The following is a 19,239-nucleotide window of genomic DNA, read 5'->3' as shown; positions in this document are numbered from 1 at the left end:
AGGTTCTAACTTTTCACTTCTGACTTTTTTTTTGTCTCTGTTAGTGTGTGTACTACACATGATATTTTGCACAAACGTTATTGCAATCTCCCAATTTTTAAAAAAATTAATCTAGTTGAGAGTGCTGACTGCAGAAGAGTCTCTTGGAGAGTCTGACCCCTCAAGTCTCAAGAGATGAAGATGCCACCAGAAAAGTAATACTGAAGAAGGAATAGATATAAAGTGTATTTTGGGTTGGAGGGTGTTCCACACCTTTTAAGATTTCTGAAAGGAAAAACAGTAGTATATTTTATATGATAGGTCATTCCATCCTACACGCAAAGTACATTTGAAGCCTTAAGACCGTCATATATATAGGTTTGTACGGGGTTTTATTTTTCGTCCAATATTGCAGCCTCAGTTTAATATCCAGTTCATGATTTGGTTATGACAAGTGTTTTATTTCCCTAATCGGAGGCGGCCCACCAGCTGGAGACGGTGAAGCCCGCTTGGCCCAGGTGGGAGCGCTCAGCTCCAAAGGAAGCAATGAAGACGAAGCTCGCCGCCGCAGCTGAGGCAAACCGGGAAGGGGGTAATAAATGAGGCGACGCTCGCTCGGCTCCTTCGCAAGAGGAGTTTCATTTAGGCGGGAAAAACTCGGCCGGTGAGTTTTCAGGTTTAGCCGCTCGCGGGACAGGGGGGTGGGGGGCGGCTGCAGGCCGCCGGCGTTTGCGAGGCTTTCCAGGTAGCGAGTATCTCCTTTTACTGAGCGGAGTGTCGTCGCCTGGCTGCCAAAGAAGAAGCCTCTTCTGCTTAGAGGGGCGCCGCCAGCCAGTGCTAAGATAATGTTGTGTCAGTCAGGGCACGTCTTCCCCCCTCAACCTGGGATGCCTTTTCAGCGTAACGGCAGGTTCATGGGCGTAGATTTAGGGGGAACCCCTAAATCAAGTAAATAAATAGAAATACTTGGCAACTGACCAATTGCGTGGCAGATAAGTCGGTTCTCCCCCCCCCCCGATAAATCTTGGCTACGCCCATGGGCAGGTTCCTGTCAGAAAGGGAGAAAGTCGCTGGCATTTTCCTGTTCCTTCCTGCTAAGTATTCTTTTATTTATTTCCTCGCATTTAAAAGCACCACGAATAAATATAAAACATAGAATTACAATTCCACGTTATTCCATACAGCATTATTATGTGAATCATGATAAATCTGTTAGTCCTTAAACTGCCAGAAGACACGGCTGGGTTTGTTTGTTTGTTTGTTTTGCTGCAAAGGACTTTTCATAGCTACCCTTCCGAACATGTTTTTTATTATTTTTGTGTTTCAGAGAATTGTAGGATTGGAAGGGACCCCCCAAGGGTCATCTAGCCCAACCCCCTGCAATGCAGGAATATTCACTTATTTGTCTTGTCCCCACCCACCACACACAAGGCAATGTGTATATGGGTTGCCTCACTTCAGAACAAGCCTCTGAAGTAGGTCAGGCTGAGATACGACAGGCTTTTCTCAGATACATGGGTGAAGAATTCCGTGGCCATTCAGTTAGTTATAGATCTTAAAGTCATTAAGTTCCGAACACAAGAGCTTAACTTGAGAACGTTCTCAAGATGGTGCATGAATCCAGCCAGACTAAATAGAGTAACAAAGAAGAGTCTGATCGTTTCTTTATTGTAAAAGTTGTTATTATTTAAACCTCAATAATATGGAAGTAGCCTCTGATCTACAAACACTTACCATAATAAAAACAGACCCTTTGCTGTTCTTTTTCTTGGTGACTGATGGACTCTCCCCCCTTGCAACAAAATGGTTACAGTCCCTGTAAAATATGTTGCAGACTTTATTTATATTGAATATTATTGAGGTAATACGCTATACAAATTCAGGAGATTAAAGTGTGTTTTTGCCAGCTCTTGTTCTTCATGGTCTTCGAAATAATTACAACTTTACTTGCAGTAGGTTGGGCAAAGAAACTAGTTCCAGAAGTTTTTAACAGAAACTTTTAGAAACTATTTGTTTCTCTCAAAACACTCACTAAAGATGCTAATAATCTCAAATTTGTCTCTAAATTAGTAGATTTTATGCCACTCTAGGCTCATATGGGCAGAAGGGTGGGATATAATTTTAATAAATAAAATTAAATCATTTATTTGCAGTATGTGCTAATTAATTTGCAGTACTTCCTCAGTTTGGTTCTAAACACTGATAAACTAGAACCGCCACACCATCCATGAAGGATTAATAAAAATTATTTACTTTGCATCTCTTTGTATATTATGCATGTATGTTAGGTGATCTTGAGTATGTTGTGCTCCTATAGAAGTGGTAATCAACATTAATACAAATGTTAGATTTTATTAAGCTGAATTTACTTTCCTTCATTTTCTTTTTAAAAATCCAAAATCGTGCTTTAATAACAGAGACAACCCTCTCTCTCTTTGTTTTGCAGTTAAAGGCTAAGTAAAATAATACAGTCAAAATGGAAAATGGAAAAGATCAGAAAATGCCATGTGGTAAATTTGCCAAAATTATTTTATATCCATGTTACTTTTCATTATTTTAGCAGTCTGCCAGGCTAATCTTCAAATGGAAGTAGGTAAAAGACATAGCCTTTTGCAGAGATCCAAGCACCTGATCCACAATGTTGGAGATGTCCTTCTGCCTAGCACTGCCTGACTCCACTGACATATGTCACTGAGAAACCCCATCAATGAGGAGTGCCCAATGTGCTCACCCAACTGGTGGTAGTCAGTAGAAACTCCCAAAATGTGGTTTTGGGAGCTGCAAAAGTGGGCTGGGCTGGGCTGGGCTGGGCTAGCACAGAATCTACTGGACTCTGAGCCAGCTCTGTTGGGATTGCCAAGATAATGGGATTCTGGCTGTAAATTAATCAGCCGTTTTAATTCTGTTTTAATTAAAATTAAATTTATGTAAAATAATTTGAAAAACTGTTTGCTTTATCCTTATAGAGATGAAAACTGATCTGAATTTACTACTTGAATGTCTAAAATATCAAATGGATCATCCTACTACTCAGAAAGAGGCATTGGTTACTATTTATTCAGCCTGTCAACAAAACAGTAAGATGTTGAGTTCTAGTTGCATTGCTCCATGTCTTATTCCTTTGGATTATTAAAATATATTCCTTTGAAAGTTGACACTTTCCGCACTGTTTCTGTCTTTGCTAGGTGATGCAAGCGATTATTTTCGAGAAATAGGTGGTTTGATGTTTGTATATAACCTTGCAAAGTCAAGTGTGCACAGCATGGTAAAGGAAGCTGCCTTCTTCACATTAGGAGGTTTAGCCGAGAATAATGGTAATGCACAATTGTATTCTTTTCATATAATTATATTATCACATTTGAAGATATTAAGTTTTCGTGTTTTGTTTCATTTCTGCAAAAGACTAGTTTTCAAGTACATATATGAACAACAAAAGCTTAAATTTGACTCTGTAGCAAAATGACAGCCAGTGCAGCTTCTTCAATAGGTGCATTACATGCTCCCCTTTCAACCTACCCATGGCATTCTGAACTAGCCACAGCTTCTGAAGTAGTCTTAAGGGCAGCCCCACATAGAGTACATTGCAGTAATCCAATACTGAGGTTACGAATATATAGCTTACTGTGGTCAAGCTATGCTTATTCAGGAACAGGTGCACCAGCCGAAGCTGGTAAAAAACACTCTTAGGCTGTGTTCACATTGCCACCTTCAGTGAAGTTCTTCCCCATTTCCCATGCATTTCACAGCTCTTTCCCCACTAACTGTTCACATCAGTGCAGCTTCATTCATTTATGTGTTGATGGTGCATGGATTCTTTACCTTAGTATGCTAAAGTGTTCATACCCTGGCTAGAGATGAATTAGGGACATCTTAAGGAGACTAAATCAGCAGGAAGTTGGTTTGAGAAACAAAACTTCAAACAGCAGACAAGGCTATGGCAATAATGCTTCTAAATGCCAGTTGTGGGAAACCCACAGGAAGGCAAAGTGCTCTTGTGCTCGGGTCTTGCTTGCTGGTTTTGCCTAGGCATCTGATTGGCCACTATGAAAACAGGATGCTGGAGTAGGTGGGTCATTGGCCTGGCACAGCAGGCTCTGTTTATTTTCTTATGTTCATGAGTAGAAGTTTGGGATTGGTTCCGCCAGTGTGCATGCATCATTTTGACCTCCCTGCCGCCTTGCCCCTTCCCCTCTTGGTAAGCACTGGCAGCACTCTTGGCAGGAAGCTAGCACTGAGGCTCTGCTCCAACAGGCAGGACACCTCTGTCCACAGAGTCTCCGTCTTATCAGGATTCAGTCTTCATTATCACACCACCACATCCAAACATCAGTTAAAGGCGTGTACATTCAGATAATATAGAGAAATTGAGATGGATGTCATCAGTGTACTACAAATAACCACTTCCTGTGGGTTCATTTAATTTTGAACACCACTGGGACAAGTTGTGTATAAATGTCTTGCCCCCAGTGTTATGTATGTTCCTTAAGTGTCCCCTGCTCAGAGCTTCACCCACCTTGTAGCCAAAAAATATTTTGGCGGCCAATAGAAATAAGTCAGTGTCTATACAAAAAAATAAATGGACACAACTCTGACATTAAAATGGCAACATTGAGATTTTTTAATCTCCAAGGGCTACTATTATTTGAATCCCTCCCCCCAACAGACTGATACAGATACCTACTATTATTGTAGAATTTATAAGAAAGTTTGATTCTGTTTGCTTTATTAAATTTAATGTATGTAATATAAGACACAAATTTCTCAGAGCAATATCTATTTTGTTTCAGTATTCTGCCAACAAGCATTATGTACTTCTGGATCATTTGAGGACCTTCACAGACACCTAACTAATAATGATTCCAGTGTGAATTTGAAAAGAATGTCTGTTTATTTCTTAATAGCACTGGTTTCAAATAACAGTAAGTCATTTCCCTCCACACACACATGTAAGGAAATTGCAGACACACAAACACATTTTAAATTATGATGAGTAGCCTCCAGATGAATATTAACTGCAATTAGTTCAATTAGACTTACATTCACAGATACATGCTTATAAATTTTATTGCTACTCACAGGTACTTAAGCAAGTTTAACTAATATATTTTCTAAGGATATGCTCAGCTTTAGCAGTGCATAAATCACTACTTAGGTTGCATAATCACTACTTAGGTTGCATAATATCATGAAGACTGCAATCTCTGGGAGTTCTATAGATCGCATAAATCCTTGGGCAATTTAGCATAATTCAATTTGGGGAACAAAGTACTTTCTCAGTACATCCTGTTGGGGTTAAAATGCAGTACAAAAATTTCCACCAAATGTAGGAACTAAAACTGGAAACTGCAAAGGATGAAATGATTGACATTTAAATTCTAAAAATAAAATACCACTTCTTTAAGCTTTCTGTCACTAACTTTCTGAAGAATATGGTCTATATATTTCATATATTACATTTTAAGCTTAGCTGCTATTCCCTGCAGGGTGTATACTCAGGGCCCCTGCAGACATGGGATTGATTGTGGGTGTATTCAGCAACATATCCTTGACACAATAAAGTGCATTACTGGTTGATATATTCTGCTTTAGTTTTTTTCTGAGATGCTTCCCCAATGCTACCATGCTGTGTACACGCAACCCCACAAAGAATTCTGGGTACTGTAGTTTACCCCTCACAAAGTAATAGCACTTATGACCACCCTGCTAGCATCTTGAGCACAAATTGTCATGAATGCACAATAAAAAGTGTCTAAAGAGGCCCTCAGTGACAAGCATGTTTCATACCACATAATGTGTGAAACAGTTCTAAGATTTCACTGAATTATTGATTGCTTGATATTTGAAATACTTCTTATATATTATTTTAAATCTTTACATGCCAAAATGTGTTCATTTTATAGAGCGTGGGCAGATGTGTGCGAAAGAGTCTGGTTGCCTTAATGCTCTGCTTCAATTATTCAGGTAAGTAATAAAGCAAGATTGTTGTACTAAGCTGAAAATTCCTCCCCCAAATTGCTATTTGTTATGTTTTTGTTTTAATTTCCTAACAGAACAAGTCTTTCAGTATGTGATCTGAACCTTTTGGATCAAAAAATTAACGAATATCATCTGTGGTCTTCAATTTGCAGTGCTCTCTGTGCAAGTGTAAATAATCCCCAGAATGGTAGTATATTTTTGTTAAACATTTCATTTCATTATTTGTCCGATGACAGTGAGGGGAAAGTATTTTTCAACGCATATCTAAGTGTGCCATTGTTTTGTCACCAACAGAGGAGAATCAGAAATTTTGCAGTTCGGTATTTCCTCATGCAAAAGACTGGCTGCAAAGTAGCATAACGCCTGAGATAGTTCGCCCAGTATGTTCATTCATTGGGCTCACAGTTGCAAATAATTGTAAGTATCTAACCATTGTACCAGCACGTTATTTTTCAGTGAAAAGCCTGATGGGATTTCTTTTGCCATTTCTAGTGCTTAATTTCCTGCATCTTCTGCACAGAAATAGGGCAACTACTTTTGTGATATTATCTTCTAATTCTAGAACATACAGTGGAACCAGGTAAAGAGAGGAGGGGAGGGCTTTTCCATGGCACAGTGAGTTGACACACATCCCCTCTAGCTTGTTTTGCATTTTCTAGAAATCACTATATATTCATTTGTTAAAATATTAAATATATATATGTTGCCTTTCTACCAAAGCATTCAGGGCAGTTTACAGTTTAAAATGATGGCTTTCAGTCTTGATACAAAACAGAGAACTCAGAGGAAAATCAGTACATTCAGGTACCAGCTCTTTCATAGTGTTACATAATAATAGACCTTCCAAGTGTTCCTATTTTCCAGAGATAGTGCTGGATTTACAGAAGCTGACAGAATGTCCTGCTTTTCCTTAGGATGTCCTGCTTTTCCTTAGGATTTATCAGAGAAATGTTGGAGGGCATGGAATTATCCGATCCCTGAGCCATCTGAAGGCTACCCTGTATAGGGAAATTTAAAAATGTTTAATGTTTTATTATATTTTTTATATATGTTGGAAACCGCACAGTGTGGCTGGGGCAACCTAATCAGATGGGTGGGGTGTAAATAGTAAAATTATTATTATGGATTAGGATGTCCCTATTTTCATCTGAGAAATGCTGAGAAATTGAAGGGTTTATAATAACCAGATAGAATGGTTGCTGCAGTAAACAATTTGAGGAAGGGATGAATTGAGATCATGATAGAAATTTTTTTGTGAATAATTTCTCTCAAAATTAATTTACAAAAGTTTTATTACATCCAGTCAGAGCACTGATCTGTCTAGCTCAGTATCATCTACATTGCATTGGAGTGTCTCCAGGATTTCAGACAGGGGTCTTTCCCAGCCCTATCTGGAGATGCTTGGGATTGAACTTGACACCTTCTGCATTTGACAGAAAGCCTGGAAAACTTTAGCTTAAAGCAAACTATGAGAGAAGCATGGCTGGTAATTGTTATGGTTTGTTTTTGTTTCTTCAAGCAAGAATGCAGCAATTTTTTGTTTCTGTTGGTGGATTAGCTGTTTTGGATGAGCTTCTTGTGAAATTGAGACAGAATTCAGTTGCAAGCACAAAACTTGCCATAGTGGTGACAAAAACGATTGATGCCTGTATTGCCGATAACCGTGAGTGAACAGATTTAAATATCTTTTTAATAAATATCTTAACAGAAAGTGAAGCTTGTATTCTGTAAGGGTACATCCAGGTTCTAGTTAGGTCCATGCCTCCATATAGGATTAAGTACTCTCAGATAATTCATTACTTATATTACCAGGATCTGCCTTAGTTTCTGACTTTATTTATTAACATGACAAACATTAAATATCATTAAAATAAGTTAAGGATACTGCAAGGAGGGGAAGGGAGTTGCAAATTCTTCTAATCTCCATTCCTCACATAGACGATGTCACAAATTTTGTAGTTAGTGTTGTACCTGGTATTGGATGAAAGCTTGAGATAACTGGAAGAAAGGATGGAATAGGCGCTCTATAAAAGTATGTCTCTTTACTGCATGTAGAGTTTAATGGGTGTTGTTTTCCCTTTTGTACCAATAGTTGCAGTTGGAATTAACCTGCCAAGGTATAATATTGTGCCAAATCTCCTAACACTGCTTTCTTACAAACATCTGGATCCGGGAGAAAAAAATAGTATTATACTTACCCTTGGACACTGTACATATGGCTGCGGTAGGAAACTGGTTCTGTATTTCTTAAATTGAACATGTTAGATGCTGCATTCAAATGCAGTTTGCATTAAAACTCCAGTGCACAATTACTGTACTTAATAATGACCTATGAAGAAACCAAACCTGATGTTGCTAGAGTAATGCATGGTTAGTTTTAACAAGCTGCTTTATCCCTCATTTAAATAAAATAAAAATGATCACTTTGAAACTTACTACATTTAGGCTGCAATCCTATATCCACTTACCTGGGACTAAGCCCCATTGAACTCAGTGAAACTTACTTCTAAGTAAACATGGTTAGGATTGTACTATAAATAGGATTATGATTAGGCACCTTTTCCATTAGTGGTTATTTCTAGTGCAGGATATAGGAACTTCTACAAAATCCTGATAACTGTCAGAGCCAAGTTAAGAGTTATTAGTGGTAGCTAAGTATAAATTTCTGCTTTAACACTTAAGTCTTAAAAAGGCACTATGCAATATTTCCATTAAAACTAATAGGATAGCTTCATGTAAATGAAGTCACACTACAATATGTTACTGAGCGTATGCAAATAAGCTAGATATGACTAATTGAAGTTGGGCTGAAAATTCAATATAACTGCATCCCATTGTAATTTTATTGCTTATTCTTCCAAATATGATAAAAGGTGCTGTTACAACTGTTTGGACAGTTTGGACAAATATGTTCCAAGAAACTAATGGTATTTTTTTTAGAGGAAAATCAATTTGCTCTGGTCAAGAACAATGGCCTTCCACTTATGATTCAGGCACTAACTGAATCGCAGGATGAAGAACTAAATAAGGCTGTCACCTTTGTGCTGCAAAATTGCAAGCAGATCAGTAAGATTATCATTATTTTCATTACTATTTTTAAAAACTTATAGGGCAGATTTGAGAATATCTTCTTGCCCATTAGCCACTTACCCATTTGCTTTATCTGCAAATTTTCCTATTTCACCCAGGTTAGAGATCATCAACTTCTGTTCTATGCTTCCCTACCCACTTTCTTCTACTTGTTAATTTGATCTCTTCTTGCTTCCATCTTCCCTTGATGTAGCAGAAATATTAATGAAGGGAGCATGTCTGGGGCTGTATTTGTATAAGGTCCTTTAAATACTGCAGAGAGATGTAAAAAGCAAAATAAAACACATCTTAAATAAGTCACTCTCATTGAGAGCCAACATTTTTAAGACTTTGGCATGTAGCATAAAATATAACTCTGTTTTTATAAAGCCAGCTTACCTTGCCTTATTCTCACTTTTTCTAAAGCTGAGAAGTTGTCACTGAAGTTAGGAAAACATTCATTAAAACTGGATGATGCAGAACAGTTGAAGGTTGATTGGCAGAACAAAGAGATGATCCTTGAAGACTACTGGGACAAAGCCAAAGAAATTTTATATAGAATCGAAGGACTTGAAAATGACCGACAACAGGTGGTTCTTCGTTGTTGTTGTTGTTTTTTTTAAAAAAATAAGAATAGATGCAGTATGTTAAAATCAGGATTTTTTAAAATCATAGATATTTTCTATGCAAGAAAATAGTGTCTGAATGAATTATAAAAAGGGAAGCATAAGCCTGATAAGCTGTTTTTTTAAAAAGTTTTTTTTCCTATTTTCCTGTGGTGGAAGGAGGATATCATCATCTGGGTTATTCCTCCCAGTCAGTCCAGAAGGTAGGGCCAGCGAAAACAGGTTTATGTTATGCCTTCTGTGGGGAATAGCACCTGTTTCAAGCTTCCATCCTGCCTTGGCGTCACTTTTTAGCTAAAGATGTTTGTTTCTATTCTAGTATTCCTAGCCTGTGTAAACATGACCATTCTTTGTTATGCAAACAAACATATTTCTGCTACCAATAGTACTTCAGATAAAATATCCTACCCACCTGTAAAATTATTGCTCCCCCATATTCAGCCACATAGTCATGGTGATTCAACATGAACTTCCCTCATGCTTTCCCTCAGTAATGTAATTATTAATTTTTAATTTGATCAGTGAAGGTTAGGATATCACAGGAAGAAACCTCTTCCTTATCTGTTTACACTTTCTGAAATGCTTTGGAACGCTAAGTCTTGTTTGTGTTGGATGATTTCTTAGGTTTCATTATTTTTATGTCCCAGTCTTGTTTTTAGTATTTTCAGCTGCTTATTTTGAAGGGAATTGAGCATGAAACAACAACAACAATTTGACCTGAATTTGACAAATACTTCTTCCTTCAAAGTAAATATGCAGTAATATTAAAATTGTGGAACCAAAATGCAATTGTCAAAACAAGTATTGAGTTCAGCAAATTAAAACTGACTTCAACTTAAAGGAAAACAACAGTGGAAAAAGACATACCTGAAATGTTAAATAAGATTATGAAAGAAGTAATAGGTGTGAATGATGTTTTCATTCTAATCCACAAAGTTTGGCTTTTACGAGTCAACTCCCTGAGTTGATCATCCCTGCCTTGAACCTTCAATATAAGTAGCCAAGGTTTTCCATCCTCCCCCACACACTGGATGTATTTTGTATGACCTTCAATTGCTATTTTTTTAAACACAGAAAAAAGTGAGAAGACAAATATTAATTGATTATATTCCCAAAGAAGTGATCCTGCAGACTACCCCTATGCATCTTAAAGAAAATGCAAGCAAGCCAAATTCAAGTGACATAACATATACAGAAGTGAACCAACAATTACTAGATTCTATGTCTACTAAACTGATTGCTACTAAATTTGTAAAAGACTATTCAAAGAATGAATTACTAAAGCCTGCCAATAGGAATCCAATTGATGCTTCAGTGAGTCGAAATGAACTTAATCTTCATGCAGCTGATAAAATGAGGACACCCAACATAAGCTATCAACATAAACATATTACAGATAAAAACACTGTCTGTGAATCTAGCAAGTCTGAAGTACAAGTAAGGTACTGTATCTATGATCCTACATACAATTTTAAATTGATACTTTTAAATCCTGATTGTGATTCAAATTAGCAAACTGCATTTAATATTATTAAAATTTGTCATGAACTCTAATGGACTGAAATTCCATCTGGAAGATATAAGGAGCTGTAGACCTCTTTCAAAATGAAACATTACTTTCAGCTTTTGAACTTCTTCATGGCTACTGAGTAGCCTCATGTGTGGAAGGTACCCTTAGAATTTTTATTTGAAGCGAAGTGTATGAAAAAGATTTATATCAAATAAATGCAGGTAATAAATAAAATTATCCCAAGCTTCAATGTGCATAGGAAACATGCCCCCCTTTCCCTGGTTAGCATTATTCACTGCAGTGCAATGTGGGAAATTGTGGGAGTCAATAAGCATGATACAACACAATGAAATATATATTAGGTCAAGTTTTAAGAATGTCTTTCTTATCCTTTTAGTGAATTGTGTAAACAGACAGATATTGCAGGTAAAAGAAGAACTCAACTGGTACAAAATGCAGGTAGGTACTGTTAATCAAAAGTGTTTAATTTCTGACATTTTACTAAGTTGATAGTTGTTAGAAATTAGTTTATTTTAAATTGGATGAAAAATAAGCACATATACCATACTTAGTGGTTGCATTTGCACATCATGCAAAGCCTTGGGCTTGTGCACTTGGTCCCTTCTCTCCTCTCCTGCATAGCCAAAAGAAGCAGTCAAAACCTTTTGCTTTTTACATTTGGTTAAAAGTGGTTTGTTGGAGCAACACACTGTGGTTCATAGAACTATAGTGTCAGAAGGCATCCTGGGGTTCATCTAATTATCCACCCTCATCCCTGCAATGCAGCAAGCTCAACTAAAGCATCCATGACAGATGGCCATCCAACCTTTGCTTAAAAACCTCCAAGGAAGGAGAGTTCACAACCTTCCAAGGGAGTCCATTCCACTGTTTAACAGCTCTTATGTCAGAAAGTTCTTCCTGATGTTGAGTCAGAATCTCATTTCTTCTAACTTGAAGGCATTGGTTCAGGACTTCAAGCTTGCTCTGTCCTCTATGTGACAGCCCTTTAGATATTTGAAGATGGCTATCATATCTCCTCTTATGCAGACTAAACATATTCAATTCCTTCAACTGTTCCTCATAAGGCTTAGTTTCCAGACCCTTGATCATCTTGGTTTCCCTCCTGCACACATTCCAGTTCGTCAATATCCTTCTTAAATTGTGGTGCCCAGAACTGGACACAGTACTCCAGTTGTTGTCTGACCAAGGCAGAATAGAGAGGCACTTCCCTTGATCTGGACACTGGCTTTTTTGCTGCTGCATCACACTGTGTTGATCATGCACCACACATGTTAATCATGTGGTCTATTAAGACCCTTAGATCCTTTTCACAGGTGTCCATCTTATATTTGTGCACCTGGTTCTTAGAACCTTACATTTGTCTCTCTTGAAATTCATGGCCCAGTTCTCCAATCTGTTACAGTCATCTTGAATTCCGATTCTGTCTTCTGCGGTGTGTCTGCAAATTTGATGAGCAGCTCCTCAGCACCTTCATCCCAGTTATTTATAAAGATGTTGAACACCAACGGGCCTAGGACAGAACCCTGTGGCATCCCTCTTGTCACACTTTTCAAGGGTGATGAGGAACAGTTAGTGAGCACTCTTTAGGTTTGCTCAATCAATCAGCTACAAAATCCACCTAACAGTAACTTCATCCAGACTGCATTTTACAAGCTTCCCCCCAATAATATCATGAGGGGCTTTGTCAAAAGCCTTACAGAAATCAAGATACACTACAAACAAGCCAACTTCAGACCACAGGTTATAATGCTGACTTGTTGGAAACTAAGCACCATAGTTAGTGTTGACCACAATTCCAGGTATGGATGACATGGCAAACTGTGTTTAACTGAAAGCAGAAGCAAAAGCATACAAACTCATCCTTGGGTGCATGGGAAAATGAAGGAGGTGTGTGAGACCAAGGTATGCCATAGCTTATGCATGTTGTACTAAAATGCATGTTGTGCTAAACTATGGTTTAGCATGACATCTAAACAAAGCCAATATGTTTTACGTATATTGTTCATTATATGTTGTCCAAGCATGCTACATATTTGCCCATGTGGAATAACAGTATTACTCCATCACATATTCAGTGATGAATTTGTCTTAAATTTCATAATCTAGTATGACTTTTTATTGTTAAAACTATTCATGATATAAATGTCTGTCGCATTTAAAATATAAGCACAGTTGTATTCAATTACAGTGGTATCTTGGCTTAAGAACAGTCCAGTTTAAGAACAATTTGGTTTACAAACTCCACAAAACTGGAAATAGTGTCTTGGTTTGAGAACTTTACCTCGGTCTAAGAACGGAATCCGAACGGTGGAAGGGCACCAGCGGTGGGAGGCCTCATTAGGGAAAGTGCGCCTCGGTTTAAGGACCGTTTCGATTTAAGAACGGACTTCCGGAACAGATTAGGTTCGTAAACCGAGGTACCACTGTATTTTAAGACCAGAGTTAAGGCTGTCATAGTAATTCAAGCTCCATAAAGCTGGAAAATGGTTGCTAAGGCTGATGCTATAATGGACTTACCCTAACAGGTATCATTTTTATAAATAGAATTTTGAGACATAATGTTGGACTTTTTTGTTGGCTACCCACCTTAACTAAAGGGGTACTTGTGTGTCCCTCCAACACATTGTAATAAAATTACATAGTTCTGGAAACTATGTTAGACACTATGAACTTGGACACCATGCTCCTGTATCACAGTGTCAACTGAACAAATTAATGCCTTAGAAATTTCATCTGGTATGCTGGCTGAATAACTTAGTTTAGCAACTTCTTTTTTATCTTTATCTTAATTTTGTGTTATTATGGTCTATAACTACATAAAGTACATAACATACCTGAATTCTTAACCATATGTTTCATATTGATCCAAAAACATTTCTCTTTTATAGATCCATTATGTTCAAGAACAACAAGCAGGAGGATAAACTGTAATCTGGCTGCTTCTAAAATAGCAGAGTTGCAGTGCACAGGTGGTTTTTGTTGTTGTTGTGTTTTGTAAGAAGCCTAAACTAGGTGATTTATCTACCGGTAGATACTAACAGATATTTCTTTTCTTTAAAATGCTAGATAATTTTTTTACATTTAAAGATGCAATCACTTTGTATTGTGTCTTAAAAATTAGTAATTTTGTTTTGGAAATCTAAGCAAAGAAGGATCCCCCTCCACAATTTTGAATATTTGAGCAATAACAAGGCCACTTCCAACTCTACAATTCTATGATTCTGTTTACTGATTCAATATTAGGTTTACCAGTGAATTCCCAAAAAGTATTTGCTAGATTTACTGATGTTAAACCTGGAAAGACCAGACTATGTAAATCACAATTTACTAAAAGCAGATATGAGAAATTCAGCCTGAAATCCTTTTTAAAATGCCTTTTACAAAGTCACATGCTATTTTACTAATACTGTATTCTATATTTTTTTCAGGTTGTATAACAGTAGGCATTCCCTTAAACAGCCGAAATTGTAGCAAGATTTTGCAGTCTTGTAAATATCTATGTGAACAACACAAAGTTACTCTAGAAACTGAACTGAAATATAAAAGGAAGATAAAAAGATCTATTATCTCTAGCAGGAATACTTCTACAGAGTATAATGGTAATAGTAATCATTTTTCATAAAATTTAATGTGGAGCATGCTCTAGCCCAGTGGTTTCCAAGCTCCCCCCCCCAACCACTTGAAAATTGCTGAGGGTCTTGGCCAGACACCCCCAGACTTTGGCCCTCCAGATATTTTGGACTACAATTCCCATCATCACTGACCACTGGTCCTCTTAGCTAGGAATCATGGGAGTTGTAGGCCAAAACATCTGGAGGGCCGCAGTTTGGGGATGCCTGGTCTTGGCAGACCACTTAATGATTTTTCTGCCTGTTGCAGCAATTGTAATATGATGTGCAATACGCTGTATAATTTTTAATTATATTTTCATTGCCTTTTAATTTTTTATATACTGTATTTTATTATATTTCATATAATTTATATTATAATACAATAAAAGACAATAAGAGAAAATGTAAGAAATAAAAGAAGCAATTAGAATGCAAATATATGTCAATATTCAATTCAGTTCAGTTCAATGGATGTGTAATCTCCTGACTTCAACCATAGATCCCCCAAGTTAGCTGATTTTCCTCCTCCCAGAGCTCTCCCTGGTTCATTTTTCATTGCAATCAGGCTTCTACTAGTCATGAAACCTGGGGGGAGGGGCAGTAAAATAACATGTCCAGGTATACCTTTGCAGGGAAGACTAAGCAGCTGGGGAAAGGGTTAAGCCTGCCCACGAAATCTCCCCTACAATGGCTGCCTATGCCAGCATTAGCATCATAAAAAAGCAGGTATGTGGAACCTTTGGCCCTCCAGATGTTGCTGAACTACAACTTCCATCAGCCCCCACAAGCACAGCCAGTGCCATAGATCAGCAACATATGGAAGGCCCAAAAGTTCCCCATAGCTGTGATGGAAAACACAGGATTTGGGGAGCCCTGCATTTCTCTCATGAAATCTAGTTCTGTCCTTTGTCTTCCATAACTTACAGTAATTTTAAATAAGCAAATGTTTTGTTTCAAACAGCAGATCTTCAAACAAAACAGGACGCATATTCAAAGAAACAAATAATCCAACAGAAACACAGGCTTAAACACCAGGATCTGAATGAAGATCATGCTTTCTCATTTAAAGATGGGGTATGGACACCTAAATGGCAAATGTTCTGTATGTTAACATTTGTGTATATGTTCTAGTACATATGACAGTGTTATTTCTAATAAGTATTAATGCCTAAACTGAGACCCGGCCTCAGCACACTGATAAATATTATTCATAACTGATGAAAGGATATCCGTAAACCACAAGTTATTGTTAATAAACAAACAAAGAAATAGCCTAACCAAAGCTCTGGTACCCCCACTTTGGGGAAATGCATACCTGTACAATGCTTGTGTTGGGCTTGGGACTGGACATAGGACCTTCTTTATTTCCTTGTATGAATGTTACCATTGAGCTCTGGCACATCTGCCAAATGTGTACTGTTTTCATTAATGATGCAGAAAACTGATATTCATCTGCAAGATATACCTGCAGCAACTTTTGAAAACAGCAAACGGAGAACTAGGAAAAATTTTACATCAGAAGAAATAAGATTTCTTTTGGATGGTGTAAAGAAAATGGGCCATCATTGGAATTTAATTTTATGGACTTACCCGTTTCAGAAGGGAAGGACAAATGTTGACCTTGCTAAGAAATACTACCACTTACAGGTAATATTTCAAATTAATTTTGTGCTAGTATTTTACAGCTTTGGGATAGGATGAGAGGAAAGGAAAGAACCATTGGGCTGGTTTTGGAAATGCTTTCTCTTCAGTGGATGGTGGTTATCCATTAGTGTTGGAGGTAAGGCTATGCAAATAATGACACTTGCCCCTTCAATGGGAGTGGCTTTCAGGATGTAATGACACTGAAAACTACAACTTGAATCCAAGTAGCCATTTACTTCTGGAAGTGTAAACTATGAAAGTAAGGTTATTTAAAACCCAAATATCATCCCTGGGACTCAATAGTATTTTGCAATATTATTAATTGATTGTACTTCAATCAATTTTATTGTATATAGCCAATGGCCATTAAAATAAAAGCATTTAGATAGTACATTTCATTTCAAGAAGAAATACCAAGGCCGTTCTCAAGCAAATAAATGTTTCATTTATTTGTCCTGGGGTCGGGTGTATTGGCTCCAAACCCAGTCCCCCTGGCTCGGCTGGATTGCCCAGGAATCAAATAGCCTATGGTGGGAAAGCCCACCAATCTCCCAGTGGCTGGCCTGGGAATTTCCCCACAACCAGCTGCATAGCTCCGATGTTGCTCCCAAAGGGGAGGGGCCTGGTGCAACAGGCTGCAACAGCCACCCACCCTGTGACCGGGTAAGCAGCCATTCTCAAGCAAATAAAAGCCAACAACAAAATAAGAAGAATACTATAAAGCCACCTAAAATACAGCAACCTGTAATTAAAATAATTAGCACAACAACTACTACATTAAAACATACATAATTAAAATATATAGCTAAGCAAGCCCATTAGAAAAGCACAATAGCTAAAACAGTTAAAGCAGCAATCAAATCAGGGTAGCAGGGAAATGTTTGTCCAAACAGGTATGTCTTCAAGAGTTGGTGAAATATCAATACCAATGGAACCTCTTGTATTTCAGCAGGGAGAGTGTTACTGACCAGGAGTCAGAGAGACCTGATCTGTACTGTAGCAATGAGACAACTGTTGAGTGGGCCTGGATTAGCTCCCCCCATTTAATGGAATTATGCCCAGTGCTTCTTTCTCATTTGATGATGGAAGTTATCCAAGATGTAAAGCAGCACTGTGGCATCCTGTGAAATTTTCTACACAAAACTACTATTGCCACCTGACAAGTGGATGCTCCAAGCCTGGGATGCCTCCTTCCCAGAACTAGCCTGGGAGCTCTTCCCTGTCCTCTGCACCCAGCTTACATTTTCTTCTCCATACAAGAGAGTCTGCTGGGCTGTCAGTTGAAGATGTACATTGCCAAAACTAGCCCATCAGCTCTGCTTTTCAGTGCAACTGGTTCTGGCTTTCTCCTCAGTTGGTCATGCAGCTAACATATGGCAGAAACCGCCCTTATCAGGGTCACATAAATTGTCAGGTACCGGTAAGCAAATGTTGACTCTGACTGCTAACACAACATAAAGTTCTGGCAGAGCTGGAGGAGCTCTAAAAAAGCCATATTCTTCTCTCACACACCTTCCTCTCACCTGTATAGCCTGTATAGCCATATGAATCACAACTGGATAACAAATATTTGTCTGTGCCAATGCTCTGACATTTGCCTTGTCTGGTTTCCTTTTTTTCTCTTCTCTCACAGAAAAATAAAAACAAGAAAAACATATGACATCTTATAAGTTACGTGCATTCTGTCAAGGAAACAGGATCATCATACAAGTTGGCTCTTTTTTGTTTGTTTAAAATGTAATAATTATTTTTATTAAGAGGGTACTCCATTTTGTACTTGATTATTTTGTGTGCTATAAGTCCTTTTAATCAGTAAATTTATTTTGTATATAATTTATCAATATGTATAATCAAGAAAGTTGGTAACTATTCTATCTTGCAGTATTTTTACTTGCTTTGGATATAAATGCTCTTTAAAAATAAATATGAAAATGCTACGCAAATGAAAAAACAAGTTTATTGCTAAAGCTTATCATTATACTTTAAATATGCATTTTGTGTTTATTAGGGCATTTCACCTTCTCAGTGGATAAAAGCATTTAGGTATAACTGATTTCCCCCTTTTTATCCTTCCCTGCCATTGCTGCTATTAGTGATGTATGGGGACAACCCCGTGGTTGTGGCCATGAAGTCCCAAACAGCTCTACATAAGGTGGTCCCCATTTGAATGTTTAAATACCCCAAAACAACAGTGCTGGGGTTCTCCTGTACCACCCCAGAAACCAACTTTGCTAGCTTGGGCAGGGATAATTTTGGGCAGTGGGGTGCCATAGTATAACAGTAGCATCCCAGTTTTGTGTTTCTGATCCAATATCTTTAAATCTGTTCTCCAAATACATGGGCCCTCCTGGTGAAGGAGATGGGATCTGTGTGGATCATGACAACCCCCACCCTATCAGTCTATGCTGGTTCTGAACCAAATACTCAGGTGAACAGAACTGGGTAAGAGCAATCACACCCCCAACTTGTCCACCCAGGTTTCTGTAACACATAATTAGGTCAAAATAAAAAAATTCCTTCAGTAGCACCTTAAAGACCAACTAAGTTTTTATTTTGGTATGAGCTTTCGTGTGCATGCACACTTCTTCAGAAGGTCAGTTCCCTCATCCAAGATTAAATTGTGGGTGGTTGCAGACTTGATCAGGCTGAATGGTTTATTTATTGAAAAGCATTAATTTTACTGCTTGATATTTTAAAAATCTCTAAACAGATGGATGATGGAGCAACATAGATCCTATAGGTTGGGGGAAGAATCAGAAGATAGATCTGTCATCTATCTATCCCATCTTTTCCTTATCTGCTA

General features: G+C 37.8%; 1 protein-coding gene across 1 annotated transcript; it reads left to right on the top strand.

The window, feature by feature from the left end:
- Positions 1-2,192: 2,192 nt before the first annotated feature.
- On the top strand, positions 2,193-18,182 carry TERB1 (telomere repeat binding bouquet formation protein 1). The gene is made up of 17 exons (XM_060276461.1): positions 2,193-2,489; positions 2,946-3,056; positions 3,165-3,293; positions 4,767-4,898; positions 5,880-5,940; positions 6,030-6,142; positions 6,250-6,372; positions 7,475-7,618; positions 8,048-8,179; positions 8,896-9,021; positions 9,451-9,614; positions 10,725-11,148; positions 14,070-14,150; positions 14,610-14,780; positions 15,754-15,866; positions 16,230-16,439; positions 18,070-18,182. Exons 1-17 carry the CDS (start codon positions 2,456-2,458, stop codon positions 18,094-18,096), a joined length of 2,295 nt encoding a protein of 764 aa, XP_060132444.1. The 5' UTR covers positions 2,193-2,455; the 3' UTR covers positions 18,097-18,182.
- The last annotated feature ends 1,057 nt before the right edge of the window (positions 18,183-19,239 follow it).

Source organism: Zootoca vivipara, chromosome 6 (genome assembly GCF_963506605.1).
Source record: "Zootoca vivipara chromosome 6, rZooViv1.1, whole genome shotgun sequence".
Classification (NCBI taxonomy): domain Eukaryota; kingdom Metazoa; phylum Chordata; class Lepidosauria; order Squamata; family Lacertidae; genus Zootoca; species Zootoca vivipara.
The sequence above is the reverse complement of the archived record's forward strand: the minus strand, read 5'-3'. Positions and strand labels throughout refer to the sequence as shown.